This window comes from Clupea harengus, chromosome 17 (genome assembly GCF_900700415.2).
Source record: "Clupea harengus chromosome 17, Ch_v2.0.2, whole genome shotgun sequence".
In the NCBI taxonomy this organism is placed as follows: domain Eukaryota; kingdom Metazoa; phylum Chordata; class Actinopteri; order Clupeiformes; family Clupeidae; genus Clupea; species Clupea harengus.
Window position 1 is genome coordinate 26,598,541 of NC_045168.1, and position 21,943 is coordinate 26,620,483.

Genomic DNA, 21,943 nt, shown 5'->3' on the forward strand with positions numbered 1-21,943 from the left:
TGCGAGCCTACACGCCAAACTGTTCAGCTAGTTCATGTATTGTACTTTCCATTTTTTAGTTAAGGATCGAGTTGTAATTTCATCGGTCACGATTGTGATACTATGTGGCTATTTTAATGTGTAATAACCTGAACCTCTCTGTATGCAGTTAAAAGTTGTAGCCATCGACGAAAACCTTGACTTGATTCACCAGAACAATGTGCAGTTTGACATTGAACTGCCAGAATTCAGGTAAAATGTCCCTGAACAGCAACATTGCAGTGGTCCTGGAAAGAATGATATAATAAATATTTGATCATGAAACAATTCTGTCTCTCCTCTGCAACTGTGTCATACACCACATGAAATAGTCTACATATACAACGCTTTCCCCCTGTATGTAGGACCCAGGGAGGGGTGCATATACATGCTGATAGGCTGACTGTTACTTCACCAGTACTCATGTGGGTTAAGGTAGTAATCTCAAAAACCTTTGGTTTGATATTTTTTTTCTATTATTAGTTTTTTTAACAAAGATTTATTGACAGAATGTCAAATTACAGTTTGTCAGTGTTTTAAAAAGGCTTTCATGATGGATAACTGTAGCATACTTCATTACTCAAAATATATATATTCATTTAATGTTTGATTGTATCACTGTCTTTAGTCTCTGCTGGAAGGGATTGTGTTACTGTTTGTGTAACTAATTGTCCAAAATAGCAAGTGCCATTAATGATTAATAAGAGTTCACTTTTTAGCATGCATTATGTAACTGGAGTAGGCTAATGGTGTTGGAATGATACCATGAACAATACAAGCAATCTTGACTGACATATTGAACATACGGTGACTCAGGTGTCTTTTGTGTTTTTTTTTCCTCCTCCGGCCTTTCTGTCAGGCCCTCGACATGACCCTTGACAAAATGAAAGCGACTGGCTTTGACTTCTCCTGCGTGCGGGCCCTCTCTGGAAGTGGGCAGGTCTGTGGCTGCTCCGCTTTTTGTATTTCATTTCAACAGTTAATCCACCCAAAAGTGTACACAGCATTGAATGTCATTTGAGTGAGGAGCTCCTCTTGTTCTATGCAGCAACACGGTAGTGTCTACTGGAAAAAAGGAGCCTGTCAAGCACTCAGACATCTTGATCCAGAGAAGACACTGCACCAACTCCTCCAGGTAAAGCCTGTTTGAGCAGCTGGCATTTGCTGCAATTTGTCAAGGTGTTCAAAGTCCTTTGCCACTGTCCTTTTCAGTATCTCTGCAGTTACTCTAAAGCAGCTGCAAATTGAGTGTGCAGGAACCAGCATCTGGCTTGAAGTTAATGCGTCATCTAGTGGGTGAAAGCCAGTTGACATTCCCATAGCTGCTGAGCATGCAGGCCTGTCAGGTTCACTGTTAGTGGAATAATCCAACATTAGAATCCTGGAGGAATATCAGGCAAGCAGTGGAGGGTGGCTTTTTCATGTGGCTTTGAGTAGGGAACTTGTTTCACACAGTATTCTGGAATGCTGTGTAAAGATAGCCCTCCCTCCTTCTTCCCCCAAATCTAAATAGTTCATTATATATATGGCATATGACATATTGTGTGCATTGCACTGCGTGACTGACTGTGTCGGATGGCTCCATTTGTAGGGTCAGTTTGCTGTTCAGGACAGTCCAATATGGATGGATTCCAGCACGTCGGCTCAGTGTTCGCACCTGGAGGAGTCTGTAGGGTGTGCTCAAACCTTGGCTGATATCACCGGCTCCCGGGCATATGAGGTGTGACCTTTTCTTATCTTTAAAAATGCAGTGAGTCATTATTTCGTCATAAATAGTCAAGTTGGCTTTCTTTTCATCCCAAAGCCTCTAAAGTAGACCTCTGAGATGTCATGTCTCTCGGTGTCCTATTGGCTCTGTCATATGCAGTAAAAAATGTCATCATGGTCCAGCTGTTGTAGCCAATCAGTAAGCTTCCAAAAAGATGGGCATCCCTTTCCTGCTCAATATTTAGCATGTACTCGGGACACTGAAGAGTTCCTTTGATAGCTAAACCATGGTGGAGGATTGGTAATCGTTTACATTACTAATAGTAGGTTTCATTTCATTTGGGTAAAGTGCAGCCTACCAGATCATTTTAATCAGTGCACTGGATATATTTGGAAATTCACACGATATTATTCTGTGATTTTAATAGCGTTTCACTGGAAATCAGATTGCAAAGATTCATCAGTCAAAGCCTGATGTTTACACTGAAACAGAGGTAAGGGTTTATTAATTGTTGCAGTCAAAAAGCAGACATTTACTTATATATTATTACTTAAATATAGAATATATTTCCTTGGTGACTAATGATCAAGGCACAATAGAATTTCTGTGTTCCAGAAGTAAGGTTTCTTTTTCAAATGTATGTGTGTGTGTGTGTGTGTTTTTAAGTACACTACTACACTTGCAGTAAAGTGATGGATGTACCCTACTGTTAATGTATTATGTGTGGTTTTAATTTCAGAGGATCTCGCTCGTCAGCAGCTTTGGTGCCTCCATATTTCTGGGTGATTATGCAGCAGTTGATTTCAGTGACGGTAAGCACTAACAGACTTGAAAGGTTTCCTGGTTTCTTCAAAGTAAGGGTTCATTTGTATTAAAGCTGAATATGGCTGAAATGAAAGAGGCCCTTCACCGCTTTTCAGTCAATGTTTTTACCATGTGATAAAATTGTGCTCATTTAGGCAACATATCCCAACCCCAGACATGTAGTTTGAATGCTTAGTTTGCACAGTGAAGTGTATACTAAAAACCAAAATCATCCTCTTTAAGCCCTGCAGCTAATCTTCCTCTTTTAAAAAGAGATACTCACTGCCAGCAGTGTGACTTAATTTGAAAATGTCATGATTGACAGACAACCCAATCAATGTGTGCAAGAAGCAGCTCTGAGTGAGAGATCGAGGTGCAGCCAGGCATGTACTTGTGTTATTAGCACAACTGTCAAAGCACCTGTCAAGGTTCAAAGCAGGCGTACTGATGATGGCAAATGTTTACAATTAGTGTGCTTGTTGTCAGTTGTCATGGTGTCAGGTGGTGACTGAGTCGTGTTTATTTTCTGGTTCATGTTTTTCTGTTTTCCAGGTTCCGGGATGAACTTAATGGACATATTCTCAAAGCAGTGGTCGCCACCCTGTCTTCAGGCCACAGCTCCTGGTTTAGAAGCCAAACTAGGTGCTCCAGTCCCATCCACTGCCGTCCTGGTACCGTTTGATGGATTCTTCATAGTTCCCCTTTTCTGTGTAACATCATAATCATTTGATTACAAACATGTCTTGTCCAGTCAAAACTGTGACTTCTTGGTTGCCTGTGCAGGGTGACGTGTCATCTTACTTTGTGAAGAGATATGGCTTTCCTAAGGACTGCAAAGTGGTGGCCTTTACAGGAGATAACCCAGGTATAAATAGGAATCTTTTTTGTTGGATGTCAATCACTTTACAACACTATGCACTTTACAGTCACAGTTAGATGGTCCTTCTAGGAAGTGTGTTTGTAACTGTATTTAGACTAAAGGGTAGAATGGGTTTGTCTTTTCATATTAGCTTGCCTTCCTGAGGGTGGCTGATGGATATCAAGCCGTTCTCCAAGGTTGTGAGGATGTTTTAGTGCCATCCTGCCACCAGGTGGCGGCAGAGCTGCACACAGTGTTCCATCCCACCACCGCTCTGGTGTGTTCAACACTCATGTCACCCGTCCAGGTGGGGTGTGTGAAAGAGAGAGGGGGAGACCTGGCCCACGGCCAGCTTGTTTTCACTCACGCCTCGTTGGTAGGTGTGGGGGTGACATTTTTCAATTAAAAAGCACCAGACGCACATAACCACAGAAGTGACCCTGACACCCGCCCCCCCGTGCCATCTTGGCTCAGCGGTGTCATCTGCATAAAAGGGGCTTTATGGCCAATAAAAGTGCAGAAGACGCCCCAGCCGAGGGTGTGAATAGCAGCCGCCAGATCTCTGCAGTGTCTGGTGGTCAGCCGGATGAACAATTTCCCATGGATTAATTGATCCAATTGTGCAATTTACCCCCATACAATTCATTATCCCGCGGGGTTGCCACATCAGGGGCAAGCAGGGTGCATCATGGGTACGGTACTCTGAGAGGGGCCAGCTGAATATTAATTAGAATCCAAAGGAATAAAAGAGAGGACAAGCTGGATATTTATCACAGGAAGGTCTCCGCTCGTGTTGTCTTTAATGTGAAACAGTAGGTAGCGCTCTAGTGTGTCTGCGTCGTGTGTTCAGAGCGCTTTAGTGTGTCTGCGTCGTGTGTTCAGAGATCCAGGATGGATATGGCAGGAACTGAAATGAAAGGACAGGGTGCTCCTGATGTATTGAAATGAGAATTCGGTTGCGGGATCATTTTTCTTGGGCCTGTCACAGCTCGCAGGAGCCCCCCACACGTGTCACCACTCTGGGAGATTTATCAAACTTTTTTCTGCAAGGTCACCAGGAAAACCAATGGACAGGAATGATTACATTTTAAAAGAGTCCGCCCACCCAAGTCCAAATTAAAACATGTAAAAGATGCTTCCTGACACTTCGGGTCTTGTATCTGCTGGTTCAAAGGGTGTAACAGCTACATCCCAATGGCTAACATTCTTAAGTGTCCTCTCTCATAGAACGTTCTTTGTTTGTGTGTTTGTCAGCACTTGCTCATTTCTCATTAATCAATGAGCTGTCCATGCGATATTGGCAGTTTGCGACAGAGTAGAAATATATGAAGTACCACCTGGCTGAGATGAACAAGTCTTAAACTCAAAGTCATTTATCCCCTCTCTCTGTGTGGGAGCCTGAAGAGAAGGCTTCAGACTTTGAATGAGCTTGTATTTTTCAGGGTCCCTTGCAGGAATGAGGCTCCAGGAAGGTGATCTAGCGGTAAGTCCTCTTTGAACTCAAATACATTAAGTCATGTCATTGTGGTCAAGGTGTATGTTTCCAAACCCTAATTTACTGCACAGGATTTTTGAACATTTTGAGATGAGGCAATTGCAATGTGGAAGACTTCTACAAGTATCTGCAATGAGATGATTTATTCAGGAGCTCATGGGGCAGATATCTCCAGTTGTTCCTTTCATCAAACCAGGGGAGTGGTTGAGATCGATGTAGTTTATATGTCAAAATAACTAGCTTTGATCTTGGCTGCTCGCATCATGCATTCTTCGAATTCTCACTTATAAATAATTACACGGACCTTCAACCACATATGGGTACCCCACACATTTAGCAAATCCAGTAAACAAGCTGGAATGCATTCCTTATGTATTAAACTTCAGATACATCAGTAAAATGTCTATTCTTTCTTCAAAGAAGAACTGAACTGAGTCTGACAGTAGTCTTTATTCTCAATGCAAAGCAGTGACATTTCTATAATGAACAAAGAACCTTGAAGAAACTGCTTGTCCATCCTAAACCTTTGGGTTTATTTATAACCTTGACATCTTAAGGAGTGGGAATCGGCTTTTTTTTGCTCTTGGATTCCTGAAATCCTTCTGCAACCAATCAATGTGCTCCTTGTCATAGGGCCCCACCGCCATGCCTTTAATTATGTGCACAGCATAGTGTAGCCATCGCGTCAAACTGAATGTGCCGCCGTAGTGGACCGCCATGCAGTGGAAAGTTATGTCTCATTTCCCTTGCAGACAGTAGAGCTTGCATACGTGCCAGAGATGGTCTTTCAGTAAAAAGCTCTTCAACGTCGCATAATGAAATGTGTATACTGCCGCCATCGCTTAATTGGGCAGTAGTGTGGGTTTTAACACAGACAAACGGACAGGAGGCCGAGATTTGTTAATTATATATTGGTGGGCAGTGGATGTTTTCTGTAGTGTAGGGGTGTAGGGCAGAGAGGTGAACTGACTACAAGGGTTCCACATTATGAGCTGCTGTCCTCGTGAGCTGTGCACATAGTCACAGGGAGTCTTTCTCCTCAACACAATGGCAGAAAGGGAAATTTGTGTTCTGAATTTCATAACAGTAAAATGGCGAGATGTATCATGCTGTTAAAGAGTAGGCTGAGCACACAGCACACAATGGCCTTCCGTAGCTGAAGTGGGTTTTCTAAAGGGTGGCAGCCCCCTACAAAGATTCAGTGCATATCTATAGGAAACCAGTTGGAAGCAGAGTGAAATTACAATATTGTTATGTGAACATTATAACTACCATCACCAGAGACCCATACAGGGGAGTGTTTAAGTAGAACATTAAAATACCAAAGGTTTACTTCTGATATGCTTCTAGCTACCAGCTTCTGCAGTATGTTAGCTGACTACTGAACTGTAATGCTAGCTAGTGGCAACTACCTGATGAAACTAGGATCATTTGGGAGTCAACTGAATAGCACAAATAAAAGGGTAAGTGTATCAGTGGAAGCGCTAATGAAGGAGGCGCTGAGAGGAGTGTCATAAAGAGAAGTGTATCCTATTGGGTGAAGCTGAGGTGCTTTGACTGAAAGAGCCTTTCATCAAAATAATGTGATGTACTGAATTTTCATGACTGGAGTTTCACACCTGGTTTTCCCCTTAGGTCAGTTTGGGCACTAGTGATACAGTCTTCCTCTGGATCAAGGAACCCAAGCCCACCGTAGAGGGCCACATCTTCTGCAACCCAGTGGACTGCCAGGCCTACATGGCTTTGATATGGTGAGCTATTCGCATGATCTCTAAAAAAGACTGAATGAAAGGGAGAACCACCCAGGCTTAGTGACTCTGACAGAACCATAGAAAAAAAAGGCACAATTAACATAGACTTTGGAGAGGGTAATGTTCCCTGATGGTGGTATTAAAAGTTAATGAAGCTTTAAAGAGTTCCCCCTCATGTCCAGATAATTTGATCAGATTGTGGCAGTCTGATAGTGCTCTATAAGAAGGAAGAGACTCATCAACGTGATGTTCTGTGTCTGAAATGATGAGGCACAGAGGCTTAAATGACTCTTCCTCTCTTGCTCGTATCTCCCCTGCAGTCTACCAATCCTGGGAGGTAGAGATTCTCTACAAAGACTTGAAAGCAGATGTTTTAATTGCAGTCTTGAAATTAGAGAACAATGGAGGTTGGGACGTTTTATTGAAATACGTGGATTCCAATTCCGGGGTTTTATTCAAATATTGGAGCGGAATAGGTTTCGTGTCAGGGTCGGCACATCAATTCTGCCTAGGGATTCATGCATAAGACCGGCAGTATGTCGTTTCTGTGTTCCATCGTTGATGATGGCCTCTTGGAAAATAGCTTGTAGCTCTCCCTACTCCTAGCATCGCCTGCTTCTCTGAAGCTGTTCCCTCAGGTGTGTCTCATATTCTGACAGAAAAGTGGCCTCTGTAATACTCCTGAAACCCCTTGACTCTCGTTTTACACGTGTGAATCTCTGTAGACACTCTCTCTCTCTATCCCTTGCCTTTTAAATAAGGATTTCCAGTGAAGCACTTGTCAAATAAGATGGTGTACAGATCATGTCCTTGTTTTCACCTCTAGTATGTAATCCTATCTATAAGAAAGACTAATGCCAGAATGACACCTTTGCACACCACATTATCAGCCACAACACCAACAGGAATTCAATTTGTCAAGAATGACAATTACCATCATTCTTGCAGTACCTCCACGGTCTGTGCCATTCAGAAAAGCTCACATGTAACCCTGGCAGATGTGATGTTTGCGAATTCTGAGATTTTTTTTGTCATTTCAAAGTAAACCTTGAGTTAAAATGATACAACAACCTCCTCTGAGGTCCTTGGTTTAGGTTGGCGTACTGGAGGACGGAAGGTCAGTGGACCGTTTTGTTAAGCATTTGTCTGAGGGCATCTGTTTGCGTGTGTGTGTGTGTGTGTGTGTGTGGGGGGGGGGGGGGTATTGAGTGTCATGTTCAATGAATCCCAATGAAAGTCTTAACCTCGTCCTGTTCTCTCCACCCTAGCTTCAAGAACGGCTCTCTCACCCGAGAGAGGATCCGCGACGCCTGCGCTGGGGGCACCTGGGACGCCTTCTCCAGGTCCCTGAGGTCCACCCCCATGGGAAATCAAGGCAACCTAGGTGTTCACTCGCTCAGAATGTGTTTGTTTGTTTGTTTGTTTTATACCTGACAGATGAATGTAAGTGGGTTTTAACGAGCGCTAAAGTGGCAAACATGTTTACTACACGCCACGGTTTTATGATTCGGAAGTGCACGAGTGAACAAATGAGTCAGGTTGCACTCTGGCCACGTTTCCTGTCTTCCTCAGGCATCTACTTCGACGCCATGGAGATTACACCTCCTGCTGTGGGGACTTACAGGCTCAACAAGGAAGATCAAGCAGTAAGGATTGTGTGTATGGAACCAAAACTGTTTTGGTCAAGTCACTTTTTGCTCATTTAAAAACAACAGCTGGCCCAAAATGCTCTCCAGACAAGGAAAACCAATTGTCAGTAATACATAAATGAAAGAAGTAATAGTTAAAAGTGAATAAAAAGAAAAAAAAACACATTGAAACATTTGACACAGTTAGACCTGTTTAGAGAATTAAAAAATGCCATTCAATGATGTCTACACTATTCAGCTGAACTAAATGTAGTTTCCCAGCACAGTGAACAGCCCACACACACCCAGTGCACAGTGAGCTCAACAGGATGATCATTGTTGGTCAACTGCTGCTCAGAGCTGCATGGCTGTGTCTGTTAGAGAGACTCTGGGCCCTAATTTCATTGATGGGCAAACTGGCAACGAGCAGAGCAACGAGCATAGTCCGCAGCACTTGAACTAAAGCTAATCTAATAACTTGGCCAAATTGTTTTGCTAATTGAATAACCTGAGCAAGATCCTAAGTGCAAACATGGATGGGTCAGCACAGTGCTCCCACACGCCACATGATAGCTTTAGGTCATGCGTGATGGACTTACTCATTGCTTTGCTCATTGCCCATCAATGAAATTAGGGGCCATGGTGTGTGACGGAGGATTGTGTGTGACGGAGAGAGATGGTGAGACACTGTGTGTGACGGAGAGAGATTGTGTGTGACGGAGAGAGATTGTGTGGGATGGAGAGACATGGAGAGACACTGTGTGTGACGGAGAGACATGGTGTGTGACGGAGAGACATGGTGTGTGACGGAGAGACATGGTGTGTGATGGAGAGACATGGAGAGACACTGTGTGTGACGGAGAGACACTGTGTGGGATGGAGAGACATAGTGTGTGATGGAGAGAGATTGTGTGTGACGGAGAGAGATTGTGTGTGACGGAGAGACATTGTGTGTGATGGAGAGACATGGAGAGACATGGTGAGGGATGGAGAGAGATGGTGTGGGATGGAGAGAGATTGTGTTCCAGGTTGCTGCGCTGAGATGTAGTACTCTTAGGATGTCTGTCTTGCAGTGTGAGATGAGGTCAGGGGGCTCTGTGAGGACAGGGGGGTCGTCCCTCTCTCCTGACCCAAAGACTCCCTTTGTGCCTCTCCCCCACGCAGGTCGAGGCCTTCACACAGGAGGAAGAGATCCGAGCCCTGGTCGAGGGACAGTTCCTGGCAAAGAGGGTCCATGCCGAAAAACTGGGCTACAAAATCCGTGAGTGCTCAGGCCTTGGCTCTGGCTCTCTCTTTTCTGTTCACTCTATCCGGTCTGTGGGTCTCGTTATCTAATTGTCTAATGGTCTGCCTTTTTTCTCTCAAATTCATTCCTTTTCTCTCTCCTCTCCTCCTCTCCTCCTCTCCTTTTCTCTCCTCTCTGCTCTCATCAACATACATCCTGCTCCCCCGTAACTGTGGCTCTGCTCCCACCTCAGCTCTGTGCTGGCAGAAACCCTCCAGCTGTTATTCTTCTGCTCCCCTCCGAGGGACTTCAGCTGATAAAGAGCGTCGCTAACACAAACACCCAAGGCTCAGGGTTCGGGGGAGGTTGGTGTGTCGTGTCAGATTATTAAGATGTGCTGGCTCAAAATGAGTGGGATTATATTATGAGTTTATGAAGATGTGCTGGCTCAAAATGAGTGTGATTATATTATGAGTTGCCGTGGCTGTGGCTGCCAACAGGGGTTGAAACGAGCACACTTCACTTCAAGCGAGATCAGCCAATGAGCCGCCGGTTGTGCACCACCCGTCCAGAGTGCAGGGATGTTTTTAATGTCTGTTCGGGGACGGGAGGTTTCTGTCCGCTCCTTCTTAACGGTGTAATAACGGCGGTTGTGTGGCAGGGGGCTGGTTGGAGGAGGAGGGTGCTGTTGGGACTCGTTGGCCCAGTGCAGCTTGCCTGTGGCCGGCGGTTTCAGCGTCCATCAATAGTCATTAATAATGAACTCACTGGTTAATGGGTCCCTTCTCAGTGAACGCAAATGGCTCTGTGATATTCTTGTTTCTTTGTGTGTGTGTGTGTGCAATATCTGTCCTTTACTAAGGGTAGCTACTCTGCTTCAGAGATTTGAAAGGAAGCATAGGCTGGACTAAATGCGGTCTCATTGTGTGTAGTCTGCAGAAAAGCAGTCTATCTAAATATGTCTGTTTCTAATAGGCCATCCATAGAAGCTTTCAGACACTCCATACATTCGGGTGGTGTATATGCATGTAGGAGCCCCATGGCTACCCATAATGCTCTCTCCTTATGAAATAAACACATGTGTTCCATATACCCTTACTGTAGTTAGCTGGAACAAATTGTCCAAACGTCCACATTTTCATGTATTTGTTTTAAGCTAACTAGGTGCTAAATACTGATATATTAAAGCTAAGCCATGACATTGCGCTAAATCATGTGGAAATAATGTTTTTTTCCCCCCTCATATTCCCGGCATAATTTCCATAATAAAGTGTCCTCTTTAAATTGCTCCAGGTTACTCACACACGCATACATACACACACACACACACACACACACACACACACATACACACATACACACACACACACACACACACATACACACATACACACACACACACACACACACATACACACATACACACACACGCACACACACACACATACACACACGCACACACATACACACACACACACACACACACACACACACACACACACACACACACACACACACACACACACACACACATACCGTCCCTCTGGTTGAAGGGACATTGATTAAAGATGCAACTGCACTGTTGGCCTGTAAATTATTCACTGCATGCTTGGATCTCCCCTGCTCAGTCCAGGTAGGTATCAGTGTGTGCAGCATGGAGCCTCCCTCCCTCCCTCCCGCCTCGTCTGCAGCGTGGAGCTTTGATACCCACAGTGCCAGGGATACCCACAGTGCCAGGGTGGCCACTGAGCTGCGTACCCACGTAGGATTAGAGTCTTAGTTACCAGCTACCGTGGGGCACCAGCACGGCTTTGTATGCATTTATTTACGGACAAACCACTTTAAGAAGTTTTAGTGTGTGTGTAGTTTGAGTGTGTGTGTATGTGTAGTTTTAGTGTGTGTGATGTGTGTAGTTGTGTAGTTTGAGTGTGTGTATGTGTAGGTGTGTAGTTTTAGTGTGTGTGTATGTGTAGGTGTGTAGTGTTAGTGTGTGTGTATGTGTAGGTGTGTAGTTTGAGTGTGTGTGTATGTGTAGTTGTGTAGTTTCAGTGTGTGTGTATGTGTAGTTGTGTAGTTTGAGTGTGTGTGTAGGTGTGTAGTTTGAGTGTGTGTATGTGTAGGTGTGTAGTTTGAGTGTGTGAGTATGTGTAGGTGTGTAGTGTTAGTGTGTGTGTATGTGTAGGTGTGTAGTTTGAGTGTGTGAGTATGTGTAGGTGTGTAGTGTTAGTGTGTGTGTATGTGTAGGTGTGTAGTTTGAGTGTGTGAGTATGTGTAGGTGTGTAGTGTTAGTGTGTTTGTATGTGTAGGTGTCTAGTTTGAGTGTGTGTGTATGTGTAGGTGTGTAGTTTGAGTGTGTGTGTATGTGTAGTTGTGTAGTGTTAGTGTGTGTGCATGTGTAGGTGTGTAGTGTTAGTGTGTGTGTATGTGTAGTTGTGTAGTTTGAGTGTGTGTGTATGTGTAGTTGTGTAGTTTGAGTGTGTGTGTATGTGTAGGTGTGTAGTTTGAGTGTGTGTGTATGTGTAGGTGTGTAGTTTGAGTGTGTGTGTATGTATGTGTAGGTGTGTAGTGTTAGTGTGTGTGCATGTGTAGGTGTGTTTGTGCATGGCCCTGCATGTGTTACAGAGTGTTTCCTTGTGCTGCAGCTTCGAGAACACACATCAAGCGAGAGAGGAGTGGAGGAGGAGCTTCCATACATATTGATGAGTGTAAACGAGGGCAGTCTTAGTCATTCCATCATCCCGTTGCATGCATGCAGGCCTCCAGTAATGCACATACAGCAGAATGAAAACGGCCTCCATGAAACGGACTGCTTGGAAAACACTCAAGGAGACCTCGTGTCCAGATAGCCCTTTGGCCGTCAGGCTCTGGACTGACCAGCGGATGCTTACACAGTGAGCTCTTGAGTCCCCTCGAGACCTGGTCTCATGACACAAATGTCTTGCTTGTCTTGCCCCCCCCCCCCCCTACTCCCGGTATCGGTTCAGTGGTACTCACCCAGCAGCACCTTCTCTCCTGACCGAAGGGTTGAGGGCACAATGACTGCTGTCCTGTACGCTGGGTTTGCATCAAGCTGAGCTTTGACCAGTGGCCTTCATCAGAGCATCTGCTCCCCAAAGGGAAAGATGGGATGACGGATGATTGGCCATCTAGTCTTTCAGCTCATTACTTCATTCCTGTCGACCCACCGAGCAGATGGCTAAGATAGGATTTCACTGAAAACCTCACTAGTCTGATCATTTAGACGTGACGTGAGGGGGATCTTTACAGACGGAGAAATGGAAATTCTGTGAAATAACAGTCATTACTGCTCGGTCCATTAAACAGGCTGAATTAAAAATGTCCAAAATCTTAAGAACTGATATCTGCAGACCTGACATATACTGTACGCTATCACATCAGACGATCTTTTTTTCTCTATGAACCACACTAGTCATGTGTTTTGTGGCTCCCCGCGGTGTGATATTCTTGTCTTAGTTCTAACTCCCATTCTTTCCCAACATCTCACCGCACCGCGCTCATCAACAGTGATGGCCGCTGGATAGTGGAAATGTGTGTGGGGGGGGGGGGCAGAGAGTGTTCGGAGGGGGGGGGCAGAGGTGCTCGGAGGGGGCAAAGCAGCAAATCAATTGTGGAAGGCATATACTGCATCCATTTGACTTTCCATCGCCACCCCGAGGCTCCAATCACTGGCGTGACTGTTTTTAATAGTGCAACGCAGGAGGGGACACTTTTCCTTTCATGGACGTTTGTTATGTTAATGCCTTTAGGAGGGAGAGGGAAAGAAAGAGAGAGCGAGAGAGAATGAGAAAGAGAGAGAGGGAGAGAGAGAGAGAGAGAGAGAAGGAGAGAGAGAGAAAGAAAGAGAGAGCGAGAGAGAATGAGAAAGAGAGAGAGGGAGAGAGAGAGAGAGAGAGAAGGAGAGAGAGAGAAAGAAAGAGAGAGCAGAGAGAGAGAGAATGAGAAAGAGAGAGAGGAGAAAGAGAGAGAGAGAGAGAAAGAAAGAAAGAGAGAGAGCATAATTGCAGTGCTCTTTCTTTCTCCTCCTTCGCTTGTTTCGATGCTTTCATGTGGTACTGAGTGCCTGCCCACACACCATCGTCTTGTGCAGATTTGTATAACCCCACTGTGGCGGAGAGGCGAGGAAGGCAGGCAGGGTTGGTGGGCAAATCCGCGGAGAGAGAGAGGGGGGGGGGGGGGGGGGCTGGGGGGGGTTTGCAGTGTGAGCCTTTCTTCCATCTGGCAGCCTGCACCTATTAACTGGCTGAAAGCAGCATATGAGCCACTCATGGGGCTTGCGCCTGAGTCATTCAGCAGCTCCGCTCCCCCCACAGAGGACCGTAATGATGCTCTCAGCCAAGCCTGATAACCTGTTGTGCCACTGGAAGGAAGCTGGGGCGGCCCACTGCGGAACGCCAGCCCACTGTATGGAGCCTCAGAAGAGCCGCTTTTAGCCGCCATGCTAATGAAGGGGGAGGGGGGGAGGGGGAGACTGCATGGAATGAATGAATCATGCCTGCCGTTTCTCATGTATTCCACATACTCTATATTCTTTTCCTCTAAATCAGCCAACTAACAGAAGTAAACACCCGTCGTCTTTGCTTGCCCCGTGTGGTTTTTAAAAACTGTGTTTTCATTGTTTCTGTGTTTTAGTACCTGGTACCAGGGTCCTGGCCACTGGTGGGGCATCTTCCAATGTGGACATTCTCCAGGTACAAGAGCGAGATCAAGATTAAGAGCCTCATCAGTCATACTCACCGTGGCATATTCACTCTTTGTGCCTTGTTCCTGTCACATTGGTCTGTTTGACTGAGAGCAGCACCGTTTGTTCAGCTAGTCCTGAGGCTACCAGTCGAGGCCTGCAGAGCTCCAATGCATTGTGGGTATATAGTATGCGTGCTGCCCTGAGGTTGCTTGTCAATGTAACTCTATCTGACTGGCGTGGCTCTGGGAGGATCTCAGCTGTGTTTTGGGTTTGATTTGCACTAAATGCACTGAGACCTCGGCTGACCTGCTCTCCCATACATGAGGCTGCTGGCTGACAGACAGAGAGGGAGGGAAGGCGTGGAGGAGGAAGAGCGTGTGTACTGTTCCAGTGTTTACTCGGGGGGGGGGTGGACGTGGATAGGTTCTGCAAGTGAGGCGCATGTCTGTCTTATGCGTGGTATGCATAACAGAGACAGAGTTGTTCAGCTTCTGTGACAAGAATACTTTATTTTGGAGTAGTCCATTTTCCACAACAGTGAAAGCAGTGCATAAGGGAGATTACTCTATCTAATACCAGAGCGGCCACTTACTATCAAGCATTATGTCTGCATGACTTAAAAGCTCCTAAATGAACCCAAAGCATTATGTTTGCATGACTTAAAAGCTCCTAAATGAACCCAAAGTACTGTATCCATATGCCGTCAAATAAAGAAGGTAGAGTAAACATTATGCCAAATGGTATTACCATGCTGTTTTGGCACCCCATCATTTTCCTGCTAGGAAATTTGCAGTTTTTGTTTCTACCATCTGACTTGACAGTCATAATAATAGGCCTTTATCTGCTAAAAAGGAAAGAAGCTGTTGCAACTACTGCAACTGTCAGCATAGACATGTTGTGTTCACCGTCTCCCTGTCCTGAAGCGATCTGGCATTGTTAGAGCGGAGATCCTCAGAGATGGCATGGCGTCATTACCAAACTAATGTAGTGTTTGCTGTCCAACCAGCCACCGTCGATCAGCACTCTGTGTGTATTCAACACCAGCAGGTCTTAACAGAGCAGGCAAATAGTATTCATGGCCTTTTGCTAGATGCTTTTGAAATGTCACCCAGGTTATAGTTTGTGATGCCACACATTGCCCAGTTTCTCAATGGAAGGTGTGAAGGGTTAGTTTACTATTTATGGTATGGTATGGTATGGTATTTATGGTATACTATTTATTTATAGGTGTTATATTTTTCCATGTTAGCCAGAGCACTATTTGTTGATGATACTCTGTTGCCATTAGGGCTGAACGATTTGGGAAAATAATCTAATTGCAATTTTTTACCAAAATATTGCGATTGCGATTTAATATGCGTTTTTTTTTATTTTTTATCCTCTTTTTTTCCCAACAAAACATAATGAATGATTTAAATATGACTAACACAATATTAGATACATTTAGTGTAAAATATTCTTTCCCACATTTTACATTTTTTTTTAACTGCTCATTACAGAAACAAGAACAACAAATCGGTGGCCACTGTGCATTTAAGTAATTAATTTAAAAAAAAAAAAAGTCATTTTAAGTATAAACACTAGGCATGCACTTTTTAAACACTGTGTGCAAAATTTACCATCTTTTTTTTAGACCACGTTTTTTAATCGCAAACGTTGCGGTTAGAAAATCGCGTTCTATCATATCGCGATTAAATCGCAAATGCAATTAATCGTTCAGCCCTAGTTGCCATGACTCTCTGTTGAGGACACTCTACCATGTCTTTTTCCATTGCATTCTGTAGGTGCTGTCTGATGTGTTCAATGCACCGGTGTACACCATCGACGTGGCCAACTCTGCCTGCCTGGGCTGCGCCTACAGAGCTCTGCATGGTAAGACCCTCCTTCTGAGGGAATCAGTCTAGCGATCCATGATATCAGCCGGTGATCATGTTTCATAGTCATATTTGCTGCACACTCTTCATTCAAGTTATTCGTGATTTGAACAAATGGCTTCCACTTAGGATGCTCGAAAGAACAAATCATTTATAAATACATACAGTAAAAACAACATTTGAACTATGTATAAAACCAGGCTAAAGCAACAGATGGAATTTAATTTGCATTATTTGTAGTGCTTCTGTTTTTGTACCAATTGGCTATGGGTGGGGGCTAGGGGAGGCAACTGAGATGTGTTTAAACAGTGAAATACTGGGCACCAAATACACCCATCACACATGTACGTATGCAAGGTAACATAGAAGTAACCAGTAGCTGCACCTGTGCAGACCAACCCTCTTGCCACATAAAGGTCAGTAAAGTCACACATTGCACCTGCAGGAACAAAACATTGTTCCCACATTTTGTTTTTGGAATCTTGCATTGAGACTTGGCTGGGTTGCTAGGAGATGATTTGGACAGCCGTTTTATGTGAACACTGTTTGGCAGGCTCATCAAACCTTTCTGGGATTCTAACATGACACACAGATATGTTTTAAAAAAATGTCTGCTTTTGATTTTCCTCCTGTTCCTTGACACCCAAGAGCGACCAGTAAAAGGGCCCGTGTCTGTGCAATGTCAGCCGCACGTCATATATTGTTTCTCGTCTGCCTTTGTAAGGGGAAGGATGCGATGCAGACAGACAGCCTTATTAATTTGATTTAACTCCACGCCATATGATGGATAGGTTTGCTTAAAAGCCTTCCATGATCCTATGACGACTGGTCTCATTTGTTTTGAATGCCAGACAGTGGAATCTAATACTTCTTGTTGCTTAATTAACACAATTGAATGGAGGGGGCTTTTAGAGATCAGCATTTTTTTTTTAAATCAGGCGTTTATTGTTCATGTATTATTCATGCGTTGTTTTTCCTGTTTTTGCCTTTTTTTCTGTAACCCTCTTCTCATAATCCACACTAATGTAATGCCCTAAGCACTCTTTTAATGGAAGTCAAAACTTGCACCACTGGCAAAAGCTCGTGCCGCTGCACCATCTTGTGATGGTTGTAAGGGCTTCATTATTTATGGTGCAGACGTTCTCAGCACAGCCTCTGTTCAACATAACACTATTCTGGAATGTGCAAGATTCCTGGTGCTGAAAATGTCCATGTCCATTTCCAGAGATACCACTGACGCTTCTTGCACTCTTGACGGGATGCATGGCATGGTAGGACAGCCATTTTTTATCAGGAAAAACGTTACGTTTTGATCCTCGGTGTCCATCAGGCAAGGATGAAACATTAGTAAACCACACAAAGGTTTGTACAATTGTTGCAGTCATCTCCCTCCAAGAGTTCTGTGCCATGTAGGAATCCCTATGCTCCTGCATTGAAGGGTCATAGAGACGCCTGTAGAGACGGAGCTGCGACTCTCCAGTTCGATCATTTTGCATACGTGCCAGCCACGCCGCATTCCACAATATAGACCTCTGGGAATGACATGTTGTGGCCTAAAAGCTCGTTTTTTAACCAGTGCTACAGTTGAAGGGCGACAGTGGTACAGGAGGTAGAGAAGTCGTTTAGTAATCAGAAGGTTGCTAGTTCGATTCCCTGTCGAAGCGTCCTTGAGCAAGACACTGAACCCCTAATTGCTCCTGATGTGCAGTGTGCCATTAGTGTAAATGTAAAATGTGTATACATTGTAAGTCACACATATGTAAGTCGCTTTGGATAAAAGCGTCTGCTAAATGACTAAATGTAAATGTAAATGTGAAGGACTGACAGGCCAGGGGCTGTAGGTTGTGGAGAGGGAATCAGAGCTGACAGAATCAGTAAGAAATGATGTTCAGCAGCTCATATATTCTGTGGCGTTGTGGTCAATTTGATTCTGAGTGCCTCGTCCTGCTGCCTTTGGAGGAGCATTACCGCCATGTCCACGAATGTCCAAATCACTACGCCACCACAAACATTCACGCCATAGCTGTTCTTTAGCAACCAGTGCTGCTGGCAGCGCACAGACTGGCACTATAGACTCCTTAAGAGCAAGTGTTAGGTAGGTATTTTATACGTTCCATTTTGTATGGACATAATTAGATCCAATGACCCTATACAAACAACAGAAACACGCCACTGAAGAGTTATGAAGGCAAATCGAGATGAAACTAATTTCATAGATGAAACTAATGACTTACACAGACGGAGAGGGTATTGCAAACTTTATTGCAAGATAACACCCGCCTTAGATGAGCTCCTCGTGAAATTAATTAACCTCTGGCTCTTGCGTCTCCGTAATTATCCCGCATTAGATCTTGTCATGAGCAGGCCATAAAAAGAAGGCAGCTCGTGATGGTTGACGAACGTCAGTGCTCTTAACGCCGCCAATTAAGGAATTAAACTGGGCCTTCGCCTCACCTCACCTGCGCCCCATTGTCCCCCGCTCTCGAGTGGAACACCGAGCGAGCTGCTCTCCAGTCATACCCAGACCATTTCCATTCTGCCATGCTCTCTTTTTCTTTAATTATGTCTTTATTTATTATGTTCACCGGCGAGCAGCAGAAGCGAGGCAAATGGCCACGCGTGTGGGGTCGAGTGCTGTGGCTCTCAAACGGGGGATGATACAGCCATTGTAATTTGGCTACGCTTGATTTCATTACTATTAGTATTCCTGTCATGTTTGTGTGTGTGTGTGTGTGTGTGTGTGTGTGTGTGTGTGTGTGTGTGTGTGTGTGTGTGTGTGTGTGTGTGTGTGTGTGTGTGTGTGTGTGTGTGTGTGTGTGTGTGTGTGTGTGTGTGTGTGTGTGTGTATTCCTGTCATGTTTGGGCTACATGTTACTGTCCCCACCGGATGCTGTCAGGGAAGGCCTGGCCTGCCGCGGCTCTCGCTCCCCCTCGCATTTGGGATTCTCTGGCCGTAACTCGATCTCGTCAGGGATGGAACACACCAACCAATAAATATGTCTCCCACCCTTAACGGGGATGGATGCTGACTTAATTCAATACATTTGTCAGTACCAATTTACTTGCGTTTGACGTGCAGACCATGGATCAAGGCGTCTGTGTGTGTGTGATTGTGTGTGTGTGTGTGTGTGTGTGTGTGTGTGTGTGTGTGTGTGTGTGTGTGTGTGTGTGTGTGTGTGTGTGTGTGTGTGTGTGTGTCTGTGTCTGTGTCTGTGTGTGTGTGTGTGTCTGTGTGTGTGTGTGTGTGTGTGTGTCTGTGTGTGTGTGTGTGTGTGTGTGTGTGTGTGTGTGTGTCTGTGTGTGTGTGTGTGTGTGTGTGTCTGTGTCTGTGTGTGTGTGTGTGTGTGTGTGTGTGTGTGTGTGTGTCTGTGTGTGTGTGTGTGTGTGTGTGTGTCTGTGTGTGTGTGTGTGTGTGTGTGTGTGTGTGTGTGTCTGTGTGTGTGTGTGTGTCTGTGTGTGTCTGTGTGTCTGTGTGTGTGTGTGTGTGTGTGTGTGTGTGTGTGTGTGTCTGTGTGTGTGTGTGTGTGTGTGTGTGTGTGTGCACGCGCTTCGACTCAGGCCACCTGGGTGAGAGCCAAATTAGCCTAATGAATAAAAGCGCAAAAACCCCCCCGATGGCTCCATGCCCTGCCAGCATCTGGCTCCTTGTGACTCATTCTCCAGATGAAAGACACATCAGAGATGCTGTTCAGTGTCACAGGCAAAAACACAATGCTCGTCAGAGAAGTTTACTGGTTTATGACAATGTTGTCTGGCCTTCCTGCTGATGTGAAAATATCTCCCCCACACACAGCTGAACTCATCGCAGCAGTCACTGAGAAATGCCTTGTTTGCTTTGGATGTGTTTAAGCTCAGTTGATCAACTCGCAGTAAAAAGCCAATGTTGCTGCAAGTTGCCCTCAAGGATCAACAGCAACTAAGTGAGAAAGAGGTGATGTGGTCCAGTCATTGCAGAAAAGGTCAACGGTGGCTCGGAACATTGCATAAGCACCTCTGGTGTTGGAGTGTGATCTCTTTCCGGTGGATGCTTTAGAAGGACACCACGGCAGACAGAAAACAAAGACTGTCCAATGTGCTGTTCATCAGATGCGCACATACTGTAGGTGGGTTCAACAGAGGAGAGAAACATTGCAGGAGTTCAACTTTGAGAATAGCTGCAGCCCTTATGGGGATCCTCTCAGCAGAATGTTGGGGAGATGAAGCTGCACAGGGAAGTGATATTAATATTAAGTGCTGCCTTTTCTTCCACGCATAGAGTGTTTCTATAAGCAGCAGAAGCAAATGCTGATTAATAAACTCAGATGAGAAAATGGTATTGTCAAATAGTTATAGGCTGTGGTATACCATGAAAGAATGACATTAGACTGTGGAATAGTTCAGGAACAATAGTTCAGCAACACACAGTACATTTTCCTCATGTTGAATTAAGATAGTTGTGCAGCTGCAGTTGGTTGAATATGCCAATTGTACCTTTCCATTATCAGCAAGGATGTTCACATTAAGCATACAACTGTAAATTAGGTATCTGTAAAACAATGTTGTTGACACAGTGTATGTCTGTATAATAATTGATTTCCTGTGGATTCTATTGCCACGCTTGAGAGAGTTTATGTTGTTATGTATATATTAGTCGTGACTGGTGTTGTTGCAGACTCTGAATGTTGTTTTCTTCCCAAAATATTTTACAATAGTTTTAAAGTCAACTCTTGTTTTCATAATGTTGTTGTTACATTCTCAAACTCTCCCAGATGCATTATGCATGTTTTCGTCTTTCACTCTGTAAGATACTGTTTTAAATATTTTAGGTATTTGCAATATGTTTTGCTGGACTCACGAGGCTGTGTCTGTTCCCCAGGGCTGGTCTCCGAGGCTGGGGAAGCATTCCAGGAAGCTGTCCGTAATGCCCCGGAACCACAGCTGGCTGTGAACCCGACCCCAGGGGCCGAAGAGGTTGGTGTGCAAACATACTCATAAAACATAACAACATATTACGCATTCATGGTAAAGTGTGAACTCAAGACATTTGGAGTCTACGTCATCAACAGCAAGGCGTAGCGTCATTTAAATTTAGATTGTTATGTCCGTCGTTACACGTTGATGGTCACCTTCACCTTGATTCATACCCTTAGCACTGAAACACTGATACACTATATGGCCAACAGATGTAGAGGCAATAAAGAAATATGGAGCATCTGTTAGGAGTGGATATAACACAGTATTAATAACAAGACCATAAATGGACTAAATATGGCTTGTAAGGTAATGGTCTTGGCTTTGCCAATATGGATGAGTGTTTTATGCAGTATGTGAACTATACGCTTAAGCCGTTGCCATCAAGAGCACCAGAAGTGAAATTCTCTTGGCTAATATTTCAAAGTAATGAAAGACATTATATCTCCATATAGTTTTTAATATGGTATGGTATTGGTAATAGATGCTTGAGTGGCTCCTGGGGCTTGGGCATCTACCCTCTGTGTGAAATGTCTCGATAGAAGCAGCCAGCTCAAAGGTGCCTTGGCAATTGCACCGCGCAGAGCAACCTCATGTGATCCATCATGGTGTTGTGGCGTTTCTTGAGTCATGCTCGGGTTCTGCCGTGTCCTTATGGCGGGGTCACATGGGGGGAACGTTCTCCTTCACCACCACCCACCACCTCCCACCCCCGCTTTTCACCAACTCATGAACTCCACCCCCAATCTCTCCCATCAGTCACAGATGCCCAGGCCGGCGAATGGCCTCCTTTATGACTCACTGCCTCTTCATTAAATGCTTGCTTCATCCCCTTTGGTGAAAGCATTGTAAAAGTAAATTACATGCCAGCCAGGCGCGGTGGCCGTCCCTGGAAATGTACGGTGCAGAGCCGGGGGAGAGTGAGAGAG

At 44.8% G+C, this 21,943-nt stretch overlaps 1 protein-coding gene across 6 annotated transcripts in view; it reads left to right on the plus strand.

The window, feature by feature from the left end:
• The window catches only part of xylb (xylulokinase homolog (H. influenzae)), an 82,434-nt gene that overhangs the window by 818 nt on the left and 59,673 nt on the right, over positions 1–21,943 (plus strand). For 5 of the 6 annotated variants that reach the window (XM_012821301.3, XM_042710299.1, XM_042710298.1 and 2 more), the window contains exons 2-18: positions 149–231; positions 384–453; positions 878–958; positions 1,067–1,153; positions 1,610–1,738; positions 2,154–2,219; positions 2,466–2,538; positions 3,083–3,201; positions 3,314–3,395; positions 4,832–4,872; positions 6,520–6,635; positions 7,904–8,019; positions 8,208–8,281; positions 9,428–9,524; positions 14,139–14,197; positions 15,975–16,062; positions 20,920–21,014. In XM_012821301.3, the coding sequence (XP_012676755.2) occupies positions 149–231; positions 384–453; positions 878–958; positions 1,067–1,153; positions 1,610–1,738; positions 2,154–2,219; positions 2,466–2,538; positions 3,083–3,201; positions 3,314–3,395; positions 4,832–4,872; positions 6,520–6,635; positions 7,904–8,019; positions 8,208–8,281; positions 9,428–9,524; positions 14,139–14,197; positions 15,975–16,062; positions 20,920–21,014 (1,476 nt within the window). Of the gene's footprint in view, positions 1–148; positions 232–383; positions 454–877; positions 959–1,066; positions 1,154–1,609; positions 1,739–2,153; positions 2,220–2,465; positions 2,539–3,082; positions 3,202–3,313; positions 3,396–4,831; positions 4,873–6,519; positions 6,636–7,903; positions 8,020–8,207; positions 8,282–9,427; positions 9,525–14,138; positions 14,198–15,974; positions 16,063–20,919; positions 21,015–21,943 lie in introns of those variants that run through there. The other variant, XM_042710301.1, reaches the window with a different exon arrangement.